Below are 17,273 nucleotides of genomic sequence, written 5' to 3' on the forward strand. Positions count from 1 at the left end.
GTCGTTGCCCTATTCATTGTGATTCAAAACAGCTGGACTTTAACCCTAAGAATATCTTAATGTTTTGTCTTTATGTCACACATGCTGTAATGTAGCTATACGTCATGGAAATTATTTGCTTTTCATTTCACAGTTTAGAACTCACACTTTTTGTCATTATTAACCATGCACATAAATCACCTGTGAATTATCGAATAATTGTATGCTTCTCAAAAAAATGTAATTAGAAATGAAGAGCTTTAGAAAAGTATGTGTCTCACCTGGCATATGTCAAACCTCTAAGACCGCCCAGAAGCCTGGAAATAAAATGTTCAGAGAGATATATTTGTGAAATGATAAAATCTCTTTTTCGTCTTGATATACCACAAACAGGAAGAAATAAATATACATTAAAGGTAAAACGATTTACACGAACACGATGAACGAGAGAGAGAGAGATAGAGATTTATTTTCCTACGTTAATGCCGGATTTATTCCATCGTGTGGTACCAAAATAATGATATGTTATCGTGAGGCTATTTGTTTGGTATAAAGGATGAACTATTTCCGGTATTAACGTAGGAACATAATATATTCTTCTTGTTATATGCCAACTTCCTCCAGAATCGAAGTTTAGAAGATTAAACTAAATCTTCGGTCGAACGCACTCACACCCAACGCTTTTGTTCGTAGCTTCACCTTACATTCATAGTCTGAAAATATAAGTATAAGTGACTTGAGAAAGCGGTAGGATTGGGTTGACATAATCTGCCACAGTAAATTACATTTTGTCCATTTTATAAGCAATTTAAATCTATCTGAAAACATTGCACGTGTGGTTCAGTGCAAATGAGTGGAGTTCTCGTTGTTATTCTTGTTTTTGTTGGTTTTTGCTGTTGTAAGGTTTAACGCCATTTTTCAGCGCAAGATAGGCTATACATGGCGCCCAATATTAATAAGGGAGGAAGAACCCGGGAAACCCCCTGAAAGAACCATCGAGAAGCTACTGGCAAGCTTTCTCACATACACACATTGGCCGAACCCGAGATACGAATCCAAGCAGACATATGTGAGATGGCTGTGATCGATAACGGTGAGCGCCTGGTCAGATTTCTTTATCAAAGATTAATTTCCATGCCTGAGATGTAAGGCAATATCTATCTATTTCTCCTGGCATGCAGGTTACTCTTTTATTTAGTTTTTGCAGGAGCAACTTTCGAAGGCACCCACAATCAAGATGGGAAAAGTTATTATAAGGGCATATTTGTTACATGCGAAAATATAGGAACGATAATATATACACATGATTTCGCAACACAAAATGGAAGACGAACACTTACGATGAATTAGACATTTCAAACCAGCCACCACGAATCCATGCATTCTGGTTCCAGTTGTTGTAAGCTAGAAAAAGACAACCGTAAACATCTTTCACGTCATTGCCCAGTCATGCATGATACAAGTAAAATAATTCTTCTGAATTTGTTTAGTCACACAAATTATCTTTCTTTGTAAGGGTTTCATATTTCTATCGTATCACAGGTTCCGAAAATACTCAAAATATGTTTTAATACAATTATCTCTGATATCGTTAGCGTAATAGGTGGAGCAATCTCAGCAAGTATATTTCATCCAAAAGCAAATGAAATGAAGGCTGCATTGACATAGGTAAGTGTAAACATTGTTTTGAAAAGAAAATACCATCCACATAATTAGTATTCTGAAAGACTTTGAACACATACAGGATCCTTTTCTTTCCTTTTTCATGGCTCACAACCCCAAATGGAGTTCCGAAACGAGGAAAGAAAAGGAATCTAACTGGATACCCCGCCTTAGAACATTTAAACCAAGTTAAACCAAGAAGACTAGAAAAAGACAGCCATTCACAACTAAAGTTACCTTTATCCAGCCGGCATGTTCGCTTTTCCATAATTCTCTAAATTTCCTTATTAGTCACCCAATAATCTATAGTTAAAACGATATCAATGAAATATCCGGGGTATAATTTACATAACAGATGACGCTATGGCTCATCGGTTTCTAGGTCAATATAAAATATATTTCAGCATCCGCAACAAGTCATAGTCATGTAAAGTTTACAAAGACAACGGTTTGTCTGTTTTATTTGATTATTTTGTCCATGTTTTGTAATTGCTTTGAAAAAGACTCATTAAGAGTCGAAAGCGCATAGGCCAGCTAGATACTAGTTTTCTACTGTTCGTGGTCAGTTTCTTATATATATATATATATATATATATATATATATATATATATATATATATATATATATATATATATATGTAATACTACAAACATTTCAGCTCATTTATATATGTTTCACTTCCTCTATTCTACTTTCCCTATTTAGAATTTACGTTTGTATGTCATTGACCCCTTTACCTGTTAAACCAATCAATTTCACTTTCTTAGCTGGTGATCTGCTGTTGGTTGGATCTTCCAGTGGATGATAGTCATTGCAGCAGTCTATTTGTCCATCAGGTGTTAATTTGTTGTCGATGAATAAACCCTAAATAGATATAAAACATTTAGCATGCTTGTACTGTTAGAATACAGTTCAAAACTAAATTATAATGTGTCAAAACACACGGAGCAGCAGTAAATTCACTAAACAGTGCTACCTTCTGCATGTGATAAATCCTTTACCAAAGTAATGTAACATTCTCCAGGGTTGTCAACAAATGTCACATACTCGACTCATGAGTAATGGATTCTGATAAAGAAAGCATATGTTACCGAAAATGCATTCTTATCAGTTTCCTTCTTTACCGATTATATCAATTCCCGTCCATATTTTCCAAAAAACTAATTACTTTAATTAAAACATACAAATATGGTGCTCCCATCATTGTATTTGTCAAAGAGTAAGTGCATGCAATTCTGAATGTTTCAATGCTTATGTCTTTTTCAGGTATTAAACTAAATGAATTCGTTATTAAATAACATAATACAATCCAGGTTTTGTTTTTGTAAAGTACTTACAGATTCATATCCGTGTACTACGTTGTTTTCGAATAAGGAAATAGCTGTGCGGCGAGCTTCCCCTGGTGCCATAAAGTTTTCCGTAGCCGATGGACCTAGAGGTGACTCTGGATAAATGTACCAAATTCCTTTCCCCTGAATTGACGAAAATCATGCTTATCAAAATTGTGGTGAAATAAAACGTGTATTCACAAAATTCATTAGACCAATAAGACTTAAAACACCCAAAAGAATCGAATCATCTTGGTTTAGGTTAGGAATAAAAACCGGCCTTCTTGCAGGAAGCAACTTGAACATTTTTGTAAAGCTACGTTTGTATGATTTTAACCATTTTGTAAGTTAACTAATCAGTTGTGTGCGTTGTAGGATGAACTTTCTTTTCATAAAATGAGTTGCTCCTGATTTTACAAACTGTATTCAAAAGAATGAAATTCGTGCTAAACACGTGGACAAAACAACATACCTCGCCACCAGCACCAGCATTGTTTTTTAGGTAATTCAGAGGATTGGTCATCCAGTAGGATGTAGGGTCACTACAAAAAGATCAGAAATTGAAATTTGTTCATTTATGTAAGAAAATGTATCTTTATTTTCAATGTCTTGTCTGAAAGAAAAATAATTAAAGAAAAAAGAATCCTAACAAATCATTGTATAATTCAAATGCAAAATTTGCAAAAGATAACCACAAACTCACTGAATTGTTGCAATAGTTTTATGAATATAAGATAACTTAGCACAATTTTTTTTATTAATGTTTGAAACATTTTGGTACATTTGTTCACAATGCGTATGTATTTAAAATTAAAAACAAAAGCTACCTTTTTCAGTAACACAGTAGAAGATTCCAAACTAAAGCTACACGTTTAACTCTGAGGATGCACTTTGTGTTATTCATTACGACATAACAAGTTTATTATAATATAGCCTAATAAACTTACCTATCAGATGGGATGAGCTTTGCCTTCAAGGTTCCAAGAGCCAAATTCCCATCCAATGTATTATACTTTTCCCCACCGTCCTCCAGAAAGTAAGAGTGCCCAAGAGAACGATAGCAAACATTGTCCTTGACCTATAATATAATTAATATAACTCATTAATATTTATATACAGACAGGGTCAGCAGCAGAATAACGTGACATGACTTGATAGAGATCATTTTAAAAATGACATTAACGACAGGAGGAAAATGCCCAGCGTGTAAATTAACCAAAATATTTCTTCACAGAGGAAGCATTTTATTTTGAGAGGCTTTAGCGATTGAAATAAGATGTATAGCATATTATGAATAAATACGTTTATATAACAAAAGTTAAAATACCAATGTAGATGTCATAAAGAGCGGCCATGGTACATAAAACTAATATAACGAACATTTTAGGGACGTTAGAAATCATGCCGTGTGAAGCGGAATTCACAATGGATTTTTCCCTCATGAAAATGTGAGAATTTACCGGCAATTTGCTGGGATTTCATCTCTGCCATTTGATAGTATGTATGATAATGGGTCATTTGATCTTTTGTTCAATGGGTATAAATGTTCTCTTCTTTAACGAAGTTTTTGACGCTTTGAATACTTTGAAATCACCAACACATAAGGTAACATTCGGTCCATTTCGCTTTATATTATCGATCGTCTATAAATCAACTCCTAATTCAGTTCTATTTTAAGATAACAAACTTTACATCATATCACACGAACTGACGCGCAATTCAATTCAGGCATGCTATCAATGCAAAAACCCAGCAGTTGTTCGATTTGTTTCAACGGAACCATTTCCGTTTGTGTGACACAAATTAATTAGCAATATGAGATGTTTCGCAGGAGTCGGGTTTGTTACCAGGGTACCAAATCATTGAATATCCAGAAGACCCAAGGGAAACGCCACAAATTATAGTTAAAACAGGAGTTTTGCTTTTAGCCATTTAGTTGTAAATAAATTTTATTTATACTGTATATATTACACATTTTAATGTGATCGTCTCTGGAAGCAAAGGTTTGATCTGCCTACTCAGTTCCTTTATTAATTAATAGATAGCTATAAGATGAACTATTTGCGATGTGATAATTTATTTAATAATTCCAAAGTACTACCGATGGATCAGTTCGCATAAAAACTAAAATCTAGGTTATTGTTTGCATAATCAAAATGGAGACTTTGCAAGTTGCACAGTAATCTGACTATCTTTCAAAAATTCAAATGCACAAATTAGTTTTTATTTCCATCAATGAGACCTAACTACTTAATATTCGCGTATAAAATTGGTATCGTGATATATATACAATACAAATGTCCTGATACTGTCACCATATACTCAAAAAGTGAAGGTTTGTGTTGGAAAGTTTTCTGTCATTTGCATGGAGGGCGGGTCCGCTAAAAACAACGGAACAGTCTTTTACGAGTGGAATTTTGTTTTAGACTGAAACGGGTTCATTTCTACATGCAATGAGCGTTCTGTACAAACATGATGCTTTTACCAATACAAGTCCTGGACTGGATAAGATCAATCAACACATAACCGAGTCTAAACCTGAATTTTAGAATCCTGAACCTGTCACAGATTTCACCTACAGAACATAAATAGAGGTTTAAACAAATATTTACGCATTTACGCCGAAGTTTAAAACTGGCTTAAATTTTAGACATTTACTAAATTTTGAGTCTGGACAAAATTTAAGACTTATTTTGACGAAATATAAGTCTGATCAGAAGACATTTAAGTCTGATCAGAATAAATTTAAGTTTAATCAGAAGAAATGTAAGTTTGATCAGAAGAAATATAAGTTTGATCTCAAATGAACCAAACATTCTGAACTCCACAAACAGACTAAACTTTAAGACTAAATTTAGTGACATTTGAATCTGCTTAGGCGGAAAGTCAGATCTAAGTCACAAGAACAGCTAGAACTGAGCAATATATCTAACTGATTTTTAGGCGTAACTTACAATTTCCGAAATCAAACGATTGGACATGACTTTAAAATTTGCGTTGTTGAAATTTTGATCCAGTTATTCAGTCTAATTTTCAATTTTAAAGTGACATTGTTGCTAAGAAGCATGATTTCGACGACCATTTAAACAAAGCTGAGAAACAATATGATTCTAAGTAATTACAGATAATAGCTAAAATAATGTTCCTGTTATCCCAAAAGGTCTTGTAAATAACATATTCGCAAGTTTTGGTATTCAAGGGGTTAGCATGAGAATTGTGACGTCTAGAAATTGTAGAGTCTAAACGATTACGGTGTGAGGGAAATACCCATCTAATATTTTGGAAGTAATAAATATGACATATAAAGAAGTTTCACTTTTATTTGACAAAATGAGATCTCTTACCAATACACCGTGAGTTCCATGGATAGTTACACATCTAGCAAAGGTATGGTGTATACTGTTCTCCTTGACGTAAGGTCTGTTGGTGTAATTTCTCGTGTCTTTGCACATATGGAAGTGAACGGGATATGAACCTGGAAGGAACGCGAATTAAAATATTTAAATGTATATCAGTCACATGTCTTGATCCAATTTATGTCAGTAATTTTATGGCTTGACCGTCTCAATGCTCATACAAAACAAACGTCTCATCACTAGTATAATCAATAAAAGCATCGAGTTAACTAAAGCTAGAAGAAAGACAGAATAAAGAAAAGCGCAACTCAGAATATTACAAATGCAATTGGTAAATTTAATGATGATGTTTTAAGGAATCCTCTCTGACATATCTTGTGGAAATTACATGCAGAAGATTCATGTATGATTTTCTGAACTTTAATGCATTGCTATTATTTGTATTTTGTCTTTTTGTTTTAAATTTTCGACAAAAGCCATAGACATCACAAGTAATCCTATATGGCTATTGGGAAAAAAGACAAGAAACGCATTCTTGAAAACTTCGTTAAATGTACGGATATAATCATAGCCGGTGTAAAGTTAAGAATAATTTCTTATTTCCTTAAAACATGCTATTACAAAAGCAGTATGATAGATTGATCAGAGAGATAATGATAATATTTTCCTTAATCATGTATTTATTGTGAACAAACACGGCTTTAAGCACGCATACCCAAATCGGTCTGTTGTCCCATGTGATACAGTTCAGTTCCTTCTACTCTCCCATTCTTAAAACCGTATAAAAACTGAAATGAAACCAAAGTACATGCATGTATATGTCTAAACTATATATAGCAGCAGAATTCCACCTTCTACGAGGAAAATGCATGATTATGGATGCATTAATGACGTAATGTCAAGGAAGAATATATTGTTAATGACATATATGTTTATGGTAAATATGTACAAGGCCACATTTTATGGTCAAAATGAATCTAGCGTTAATTCCTGGCAATAAGCTGAATGTATCACATTTATTGACAAGTATTATGTACATATGCTGAAATTGTATATGATATAAATTCGGCTTGTACCTTGATGTGTCCCCCAAACGTGTCATAGTTGAAGTTGCTGCACTTTCCTGGACTATTGGCATCATTGACGTAACAACTAGCCTCCATTTTGCCCTCAAAAATAATGTTTCTGCTCAACAGCGCCACCTCTGCTCTCATGTCTACTACTCCATCTTCTACCCGGCCCCAGTGAGTGTAACGGGGTGGTACTGGTAATGCGAAGAAATCAACCATTTAATAATGTATGTAGAAGATTCCGCACGAGCACCACCACTGTCTCCTATTTTTGTACAGACCTAGTATCCACCCTGCTTACTACAAAATGCAAAACTATGAAGACGAAAGTGTTGACATGCACTGAAAGTGTATCACTTTTTTCTTATTAAAGCTGTTCGGCATTGGCGCGCAGTTGTTTTCCTTAAATAATATTTTTAAACAGTGATAGACACTAACACCGTCTATAAAGGTGTGAGTAATACTTCAGTCAGAGATAAACATCGTGTCCAATGTATTTTCGTACGTTTATTACCTTTAAAGGTGTATTATAGAACACAAAAAAACACAACACAAAACAACGTTTATCTCTACCTTGTCAATTGCTAGTTAGATTTCTATTGCAACTATTTACAATTATGTACAGTGCACGATGATATTGTTTATAATTATCAAAAGCGTAAAGGTTTACTTACAGTCTATCCTGACTTGCTTGTTGCTACATGAAGAACATTCTATTATTGTCCCCTCTTCCGCCTGGTTCCAATCATAATCAGTGGAGGAAATAACGACCTTGTCCCCTTTAATAAGATGGGATGAGATCTAAAGTACACGCTCATTCATTATTATTATTATTATTATTCCTCCAGACAGGCTAATAGATTGTGTATGCCATCATATCAATATGCAAAGAGGAATTCTACAAATTCTTTCTTTATATTCACTTAGCATCCATTTACCTTAAATCTTATGGCACATCTTACCTTTGAACTAAGCATGATGTCCTTCTATTCGAACCTCTATGATTATTTCTACGTCCTAATACTTACTGAGCTGAGCTAGGTAAAACTATTGATAACTAATGGTTTATTACAGCTCTATGCTGCTAAGGAGCTTGCTGTTGATGTCTGGTGTATTTAAATTTTAGAGTGGTTTTGAGTCCATGTATGCATGTCCTAACAAACAAATTGATTATTACCAATATTCCATGTGGTCACATAATCTATGAGAGTTATTATGGGATAGGCGGCAAAAGTAGTAAAGATGAAAAAATTCTGTTTGGCTTTCCAGGATTCGTCAGTGTCAGTCAAGCTCTCCACAAGAAACTTCAGCCCTTTGTCCCAAAGAGTCAATTCAGCGGAGGCAAGACTTCCTGAGCTGGATGGAGGAGTGATTGTCTCTTTCACCACTACACCAGTGGAAGCTGCAATAGTATAAAATGTTTATGGTCTGGCACGCATACATACATGCACGCACGCACGCACGCTTGCACACACACACACACACACACACACACAAATACATACATACATACATACATACATACACAGACATGCAAACAGCAAAGCAGAATGAATCAAAATGGTCATTTGCAAGGAGATAATATTATTAGGATCATGTATAGAGAAGATAAATGACACATATAAACCATTTAATACTATTTCTCTATTGTATTAAGTAAAACAATCACTGATAAACTTTGCTCATTCCTTAGGAGCAATGAATTATAAAAAAGTGCGCGTATTTTTCCAATTCATAATTTAAGTTGCTGTTTGGTATTTGGAAATGTTCCTGAACACGTTATATGAATGCAAATTCAAAGGACTTGTTTGGAATTTTTTGTAGTATTGGGATTTGTATCAAATTTAAGAATGCCTGGGAGTCGTGAAACTAATAATAATTCACTAATGAAATTGAATTTGGCTACAAACATTTCATTTCTGCATGGAGGATGGCTCGATTTATTACAAATTACGTTTATTTTAAAATGTGAAATTTTACTTTTATACACCAAGGCTGCGTATGCATTCATGTTGTTGCTGACTGTCCTCAGCTTGCTTGTGCCTGTCACACTTCCAAAAACTAAAGTTTCAAATGCGTTGTAGATTTCGGTTAAATCATTGGTCAAGATCAAATTCTTTCTCAGCGAGAACAAAAGCACCTCGTTGTTTGCTAATTCTGTGAAAAGAGAAACACACACATATAATAATAACGTCATCGTTCAGATTTAGTTTCACTCAAGATAATCGGAGGCTCTATCTATTCTGTATTAAAACAAGGATTTCATGTACCCAAGGATGAAATGAATAAGCACAATTCTATATTTAATCAAATAAGGATACTCCTTTTGATTTTACATATTTAATTTAAATTCTTTATAACCTAAAATTAGAAGAAAAAAATTGTTTGCAAAGCTTGACGTCGACAGATATTGCTCAAGCGTACCTGTAATCATTTTTCGTAAAGTATCCCGCTTTTTAAGTTCATTCCAAGAGTAAAACCCAAACACTTCAAATTTCTTTTTCACAGGCTGATTTAGGGTATTGATTTCGAAGACGTATGCTACAAGGGCGTCCATCCAACTGTCAGGATCGTTGGGTCCATCCACCTGAATGAGAATGTAAGGATGGATTAATATATATTTATAGAATTTATGTTGGTGTTTGAACAGAGACAAGGAAATCCCAGTCAAAGGGTTATATTTCTGTCTCCCACGAGGCTATGCCACGCGGAGAGATAACTAATGTAACCCCGTGACTGGATTTTCTTGTCTTAGTTCAAACACCGACATAGATAGTGTTCCTCACTCATCTTTTTTCAATTAAATTAATGGTACCCGGCATGCTTGCAATATAGCTAGCAAATACAACACGCATATTATCAATGAGCTAATAGTATAGCCTCTCACGTTATGTAAAGGTCATCAAGTTTTATACTATTTATGAAAATATGAATAATTTTCTAAGTGTAGTCTAGTTGTATATGCCGTTCCTCGTAACAGCAACAAAATCAAGAAAAAAGTCATAATTGTTATGTGTTGGAAGTATTACACAACAAGCGGTTTGGAGAAACGTGCTATAGCTATATCAATACCGCACATTAATATGAATATGTTAATGAGATCAATTAGAAGACCTGTCGACAAAAAGTACATATATTCTACGCATGAGAAAATAGAAACATAAAAACATTTGAGATTATTACTGTATTAATACATTGAATCGATGTATGCCATACTAGAATAACTATACATAATTAATATTTTAAATGGATAATATGTAACTTTCAACAGTGCCAATTTGGAACACGTACTATGGCAGAAAATGGCACCATACTTTGCATTACAAGAGGCCTACTGGATACAGTTTTAATCAAGTGTGTAGTAGCTGAGGAGATTTCAAATTCATGACTTTCTGGGAAATTTATATTTTCTTTCATGGAAATAGCAAAGATGTAGCAATCGCTATTGCAATGACATACTACAAGGAAATCTACTTGTGGAATAGCGTGGGACCTGATGAATTATCAGTCTGGTTGGTAGGTGCAGATGTTGTCATTCGAAATTGCTTTACTGTGTCTGAGTCATCTGGTGTGGAGTGTTGTTGTTGGACAAAGTTGAGAAAACCAGCATGACATAATACATTGATGATTTTGTGCCGGCTTTGCAGAGAGTATGGATTTCTGTAGCCAGCGATGTGTATAGCCTGTGTGCCTCGAACTATATCAAAAAGCTCAACGTCGTGTGTGTATGTGTGTGTGCGTGTCTCAAAATGGTTTGGTTTTGTGTTATTAGAGTTGCAGATACCTTCAATTGCTTTATTAGTGAATTTCGTTATGATATGTATTCGTTGTTTTCGGTTGTTGTAGGTGTTGATGTTGTTAGATTTTATAACAACTCCGTAAGGCACAACAGAAAACAGCAAAGGTATCTTCATTGTAAAAGAATTTCCTATTGCATGAACACCATGACCGAGACGACCGGACTGAGATAACAAAACTGAGATAAGACAAATAAGCTTAGCAGAACAGCTAGATTTCTTTGTCGAATCAGTGAAAAATAGATGGGAAGAAATACAAACACATAACAAAATTAATCGTAAAGATCAAGCTAGATGGATGGAAACGTAGAGATGGCTAAATAAGTAAACTGTTAAATATATTTATATTCTACTTTGATTTATAGATTGTTGAGCATCAGTCAAGGAATAAACATATGCACGTTAAATGCACTTCAGAAAAAACTAATTTACCAGTTAGGAATATTCCTTGGAGGAAGACAATAAATAATTCTAATAATTAGCATGATACTAAACGCTTTGATTGTGAAAGAATATAGGTAAATAAGACTCTGATGTCAGTTATATTCGGCACTGGGAAGAATAATTTCTTTCCCGTTTTCCGATTATTCTATCAAAACTGACCAGAAATGCATCTGTACATGCACCCAAAGATAAGTTACGATAAAAACAATATTCTGGTAGAGCCAATAGCAGATATAGGTCTATTAGTGGTTTGACTTTGACCCCAACCCTGGCTTGTATCTATCATTGAGAAAAGGTCTTTGTCATGCACAATCTTTGCGAAACAAAAGACCAAATATGATCGTCCGACCTCAATTGGTTAAACAGGGTGTAGAATAAAATTGCGTTTCCAAATTACCCATAACAAGGTCAGACTAATCTAATCTACTTCATATCAGGGCTGTATACGGAATAGAATCATAATATACTAATTTTGCAGTAATGAAAAACCAAATAAGATCACCCTCTCTCAGACGGTGTTGAAGACAGTTTGGTTACAAGGTTGCCATTCGGAAGAACGCTTAAATCGCGAATGGACAAAAATGCTACAAGACATTGAAGAAACATCTACTGGATATTTTCAATTGTACACATACGCTATGATCATAAAGAATTCCGTTTGATTTGGAGAGCTTCTGTAGAGTTCCATCCAGTTTAGTCCAGGACAACTTTCTCTTGCCATGAACCTCCAGTGTACCACCGCTCTTCACTAAAATTGACTTTCCGATTTCTGGGAAATCACCGCGCTTTCCTGTCAAAAAACACAGAAAAATGGGTAAATGGGTAAATGAATCGATATTCGTCATTGTTATTCGTCATTGTTGTTATCGGTCCTCTATATCCTGTCCGATATAAGTTCATCTACTCATCTCTTGCACTTGCATTATTTCCTGTTTATTCTCCCCCAACATCTCTTCTAACATCACACTAATACGCAGTTACGTGAAATGCAACCTATCATACAAAAACTATGGTAGATATATTGCCATTAACTTATTTTCATAAACAGCCATTAGTCTGTTAGTCGTAAAAGTAATATACGATGAGACTTTGACGCTTGAACCTATTACGTACATAATTAGCATTTGAAAGTTTCTATACGTTTGCGTCAAAGATTAGATCACACTATTCTATTTTGTCTATCTCATCAATTTATTTCGCCATGCTTCTTCAACTCTTTTGCATCTAATCTAGTATTTATTATTTAGACGTAATATGCAGTAATATCTTAGATATGAATAACACGCAGAACAATTAAATGAATCGATGACATGTTGGGAAATTCAGTTCTTACCGGCAAGTGTTACATGAACGTTTCCTTGATGAAGACAAGATTCACTTCCAATGATGACCTCTCCTGATATCTCTATAAAGTTTACTGTTAGCGTGATATCCACGTTAGGACTGAATACGAGCTTCCCACTAGAGATCACTACAATGCCTGTCAGGGTAAGGGTTGATTCATCTAGGAGTATGCCCGTGTCGATTGTCACATTGGCGCCAACAGCTGGCTGAATAATAATAATAATAATAATAATAATAATAATAATAATAATAATAATAATAATAATAATAATAATAATAATAATAATAATAATAATATGTTGGAAAGCATATATGCTATAGGAGACAGATATATATATATATATATATATATATATATATATATATATATATATTGGATGACATCAGTAGCAGATCCATAATACCTAGATAATTAAAAACGATATTATACATTGATGAGATGATTACACCGGTCAACAATGGAAAATTATCACAATATGTCCGATGTTCGCTTGATATACCCCAGGCTCACGAAGGATAGAAATATATCGATCCGTTTTGTAAATTTCATTTGCTCATGGCATTCTTGTTTCTTTATTTTCTACATAAGTAGTAATAGGTGATACCCTACGGACAAAGGGACTTCTATGTTAAATTTACGTGGTTGTACCCTACCTACAATGGGAATTTAACATGAGGAATTTTAACATTGGATGTATAGGGACAATGGATTGGGACTGTCTAGGGTCAAAAATGTTGGGACTGTCTGGCATCAAAAATAGTGGGTTTGTATAGGGACAATAGGAATGATGACGTCACGGTGGCAAGAATGTTAAATTCCCATTGTCCGTAGGGTACAACCCCACCCAAATTTAACATAGAAGTCCACTTGTTCGAAGGGTATTACTACTTACCTCTCTTGTTATTAGTGTTCAAGACTAAATAGTCACGATCTCTTCAGAAAGGAAAGTCTGCATGAACATTGAAATATTTCACAATGGCGAGGTCACAATATCAAGTGATTAAATAACAGGCTTAGTCTCACTTGCTCGGCAGCTCTGATGGGTGCTAAGCATATACAATTTCCATTTTGCAATACGCTAAGAAAATATCTCCTGGCAACACCTAATAATTACCTTTAGCTGCAATGAAAACTAACGCCTAGTATTAATAATGTAGGGCAGCCACCCTAAGTGTTACAGATTTCCCTTAGCATGCGAGAAAAGACACAACCGAAATATTTCATACGTCTAATACAGATTTATACACAGATGTGACTTCAGACTACAAAATAGGATCCCGCTATCAAACGTTATATCGAGTCAGGTATCTTACTACAAAGTTAGCACATAAAAATAACTTGAATACAATTGTTATATGGTATAAAGAAATTGGCAAAGTACGTAAATGTTAATAATCATTCGGTTTGCGAATAGTTAGTCAGATCCTTCAATCTATCTGTCTTATTTTAAAATTAATTGCAGACTGGTAAATGTGAAAATGTGAAAAAAAAAACTTGTTTCTATTGATCTTGTTTTCAGGTAGATTTCTGATAGTTTTCACACATTGCTACAACCATCATCATTATTCTCATCGTCGTCGTCGTCATCATCATCTCATTCATAATATCGTGTTCTTTTCGTAATAACGTATACCATCTATGTTCAGATGTTGCAATGATGTTCACATCTATTTCTTAATATCTGAAGCCTCTTGTGAGTAAGGTTTCTGATTTTGTTTTATTTTTGTTTTCCATTTCCCGTCGATTTTATCAATCTTGCCATCTCTTATAGATGTAAACGGGTTCGCCACTTATTACGTTTGAATACCTATCTGAAATCTCCTTACCAAACTGCCTTTATTGAATGTATGTATGCATTATAGCGAACATAACTGTTTGTAGCCAATAAAAGTGGTACGGTCATTGAAGAATAATGGTGTTGAAGACATACTAGTGGTGGTGGTGGTAGTGGTATCCCTGCTCTTTGCACAAAAATTATAAATTCTCTTCTTCATATTTAAAATATGTAAACCAATAACCAACCAAACCAAACAAAATGGATTCTAAATCTGCCTCCCCTTCGGGGTCGATAGCTACCGCATTTTGTTAGATAACACCTATGCTCGCTGCATATATAACCAAATTGAAACAACAATACAACCACCATAGTCGATTAAATGTAATACTGTGAACGCAGACATGTTTGGAATTGTAAATGATCATAGGAATAAAATGTTTCTGATAATTAATTGTCCAATAAAACACATATTTTGATGTTTTAAGACTTTATTTACACCGTTTAAAGGCATTTGGATTAAACGATGTTAAAAATGCAATCAAATAACAAAAAGAAAAATAGAAAAGACAACATTACCTTTCCTGAAGACCACGTTGTCGGATCTGACCATAATTTAAGAGATGCATCTTCATGTGGACAAGTGGCTACAGCGGCCGTTTGTTCATGTGCTACTAATAGCAGGAACAACGCCAATATATGGAACGAGATACGACATAATGCCATCATCAGCGTTCGGTAGTATTTTGCTAGATAAGGTTAAGGTGCTTGTATTTATACTGAAGTTTCCGATCGCTATTTGTGTGCTTTGCCACGTGTCTGATGACATCATGTTTCGCTTTCTTTCATACTCAGCTAATAACAATGTCATACAAATATTGGGTCCGGGTACTGATGTACCGTTCTGATGCACACGTGTATCAGACGTAATCACCTCGGGCGATTCGTTCAATTTAGTTTAATTATACTTAACAAGAAAGCGTTATGGGCTAAATAAGTTAGCCTAGATACGTGACATACGACTACTAGGTCAAGTTTCGTCTGGCTGATGCTTCATACATTTCCCTGATAAACATTTGTTGTTCTAGCAATCAGTGAGGAGGGTTTCAGGGGCGTACAATAGCGATTTTATTAGTGTCTTATACCGATTAGGGTGTGTACGATATTTTATGGTTTTGTGCCGCTAGTGTGGTTTGTGAGAAGATAGTAAATTTTGTTGATATCATGAAAACTGGCCTCAAAAATTCACTCTGATATTTCAGGACTTTTCTTCTTGTTGCATTCAGAGAGAGAGAGAGAGAGAGAGAGAGAGAGAGAGAGCACTCCAGGAGTAGCTAAAAAGAGCGGCATAGACGCCTTATGGATTACATGTTATGAAAATAGTTTGGAAAAACATTATTACAGGTTACTGTACCATTATAACCCAAATGGAAAATTAAAACTAGTCATGAAAAGATGTTTCACCGTGGGAACGGAACATTGCGGATGACAATAGGGCCTCCTTTGGAAGTCAATAGCATGTTTCGGTTATAAATCACTTCCCCCGAAAAGAGTTTATATGCAAGCATACTATTTGTATTAAAATAATGTTAGATTTTCTTCAGACGCACACGTACTTTCTTTGTTTGGTTTGATTGGGCAATACAAGGATAACATCAATTTTATGAGCAATTTTGGTTGTCATGAAATTGCCAGTTTAACAACGTCAAAAGATTTTCTATTAATAGCTCGAAGTGATTTCTTTGAATGTCTTAGTACGAGTCAAACAATCTTGGCATCATTGTCCTTGCTGCTGTTCTTGCTGTTGTTGCTTTTGATGTTATAGATATTGTAGAAAGTATATGTCTCTTGTTCTTTGGTTTTCACAGGTAGGTTCGATATAACGCTCTTATTTCTTTATGTTCGGTCCGAAACTGATGTAAGAGATCCACTGTTACACTAATTACACATTATTGACTGCTGAGAGTCATCGTTTTCGTTTCTTGCGTCATCGTCTTATGTTGTTGTTCGACTGAAGTTGATTCTTCCTCCTTCTAATGTTGTGTATAACACAGAAATTATTCGTTTGCAATTCATTGCATTATGTCGGTACCCTCCTAAATTGTTGTGTGGCAAAAGTCAGAGAAAGTTAAACTCAGTAACTTGGTTAGAAGTAGAAGCTGTGACAGTAATGTTACTGCAGCATGTTTTGATTTGATTGCAGTGACATGAACCCTAATATGCTCAAAACGGTTTCTTGACTTTCTCATACTTGATCGTATAAATGCTATTTTTGAAAAATCAGAAAAGGACCATGCCTAACGTCATATCACACACTGAACACAGTATAATACTTATATATGAAAATAAGAGCAAACACCATTCAGTCATACTATATAATATGAAGCAAGATGAGATAAGAATACTGTCTGATATCTCTCGTACTACATATGGGTAGACAAAACATGGTGTTATAAATGTATCGTTTTCAATGATGTTAATATTATAGTTAAAAATATAATTGGTCCCTTTTAAACA

The 17,273-nt window shown here is 34.6% G+C and overlaps 1 protein-coding gene across 1 annotated transcript in view; it reads right to left on the reverse strand.

The window, feature by feature from the left end:
* LOC149781952 (cell surface hyaluronidase-like) overlaps positions 1–17,273 on the reverse strand; it is a 36,114-nt gene that overhangs the window by 10,487 nt on the left and 8,354 nt on the right. The window contains exons 2-12 of the mRNA XM_089935044.1: positions 12,971–13,187; positions 12,273–12,427; positions 9,821–9,983; positions 8,574–8,798; positions 7,403–7,590; positions 7,042–7,114; positions 6,315–6,445; positions 3,918–4,048; positions 3,443–3,512; positions 2,380–2,506; positions 1,320–1,383 (exon numbers count right to left, since the gene is read on the reverse strand). Coding sequence (XP_089791170.1) covers positions 1,320–1,383; positions 2,380–2,506; positions 3,443–3,512; positions 3,918–4,048; positions 6,315–6,445; positions 7,042–7,114; positions 7,403–7,590; positions 8,574–8,798; positions 9,821–9,983; positions 12,273–12,427; positions 12,971–13,187 — 1,544 coding nt within the window. The remainder of the gene's footprint in view (positions 1–1,319; positions 1,384–2,379; positions 2,507–3,442; positions 3,513–3,917; positions 4,049–6,314; positions 6,446–7,041; positions 7,115–7,402; positions 7,591–8,573; positions 8,799–9,820; positions 9,984–12,272; positions 12,428–12,970; positions 13,188–17,273) is intronic.

This window comes from Sinohyriopsis cumingii, chromosome 15 (genome assembly GCF_028554795.1).
Source record: "Sinohyriopsis cumingii isolate HCF-2022 chromosome 15, ASM2855479v2, whole genome shotgun sequence".
Classification (NCBI taxonomy): domain Eukaryota; kingdom Metazoa; phylum Mollusca; class Bivalvia; order Unionida; family Unionidae; genus Sinohyriopsis; species Sinohyriopsis cumingii.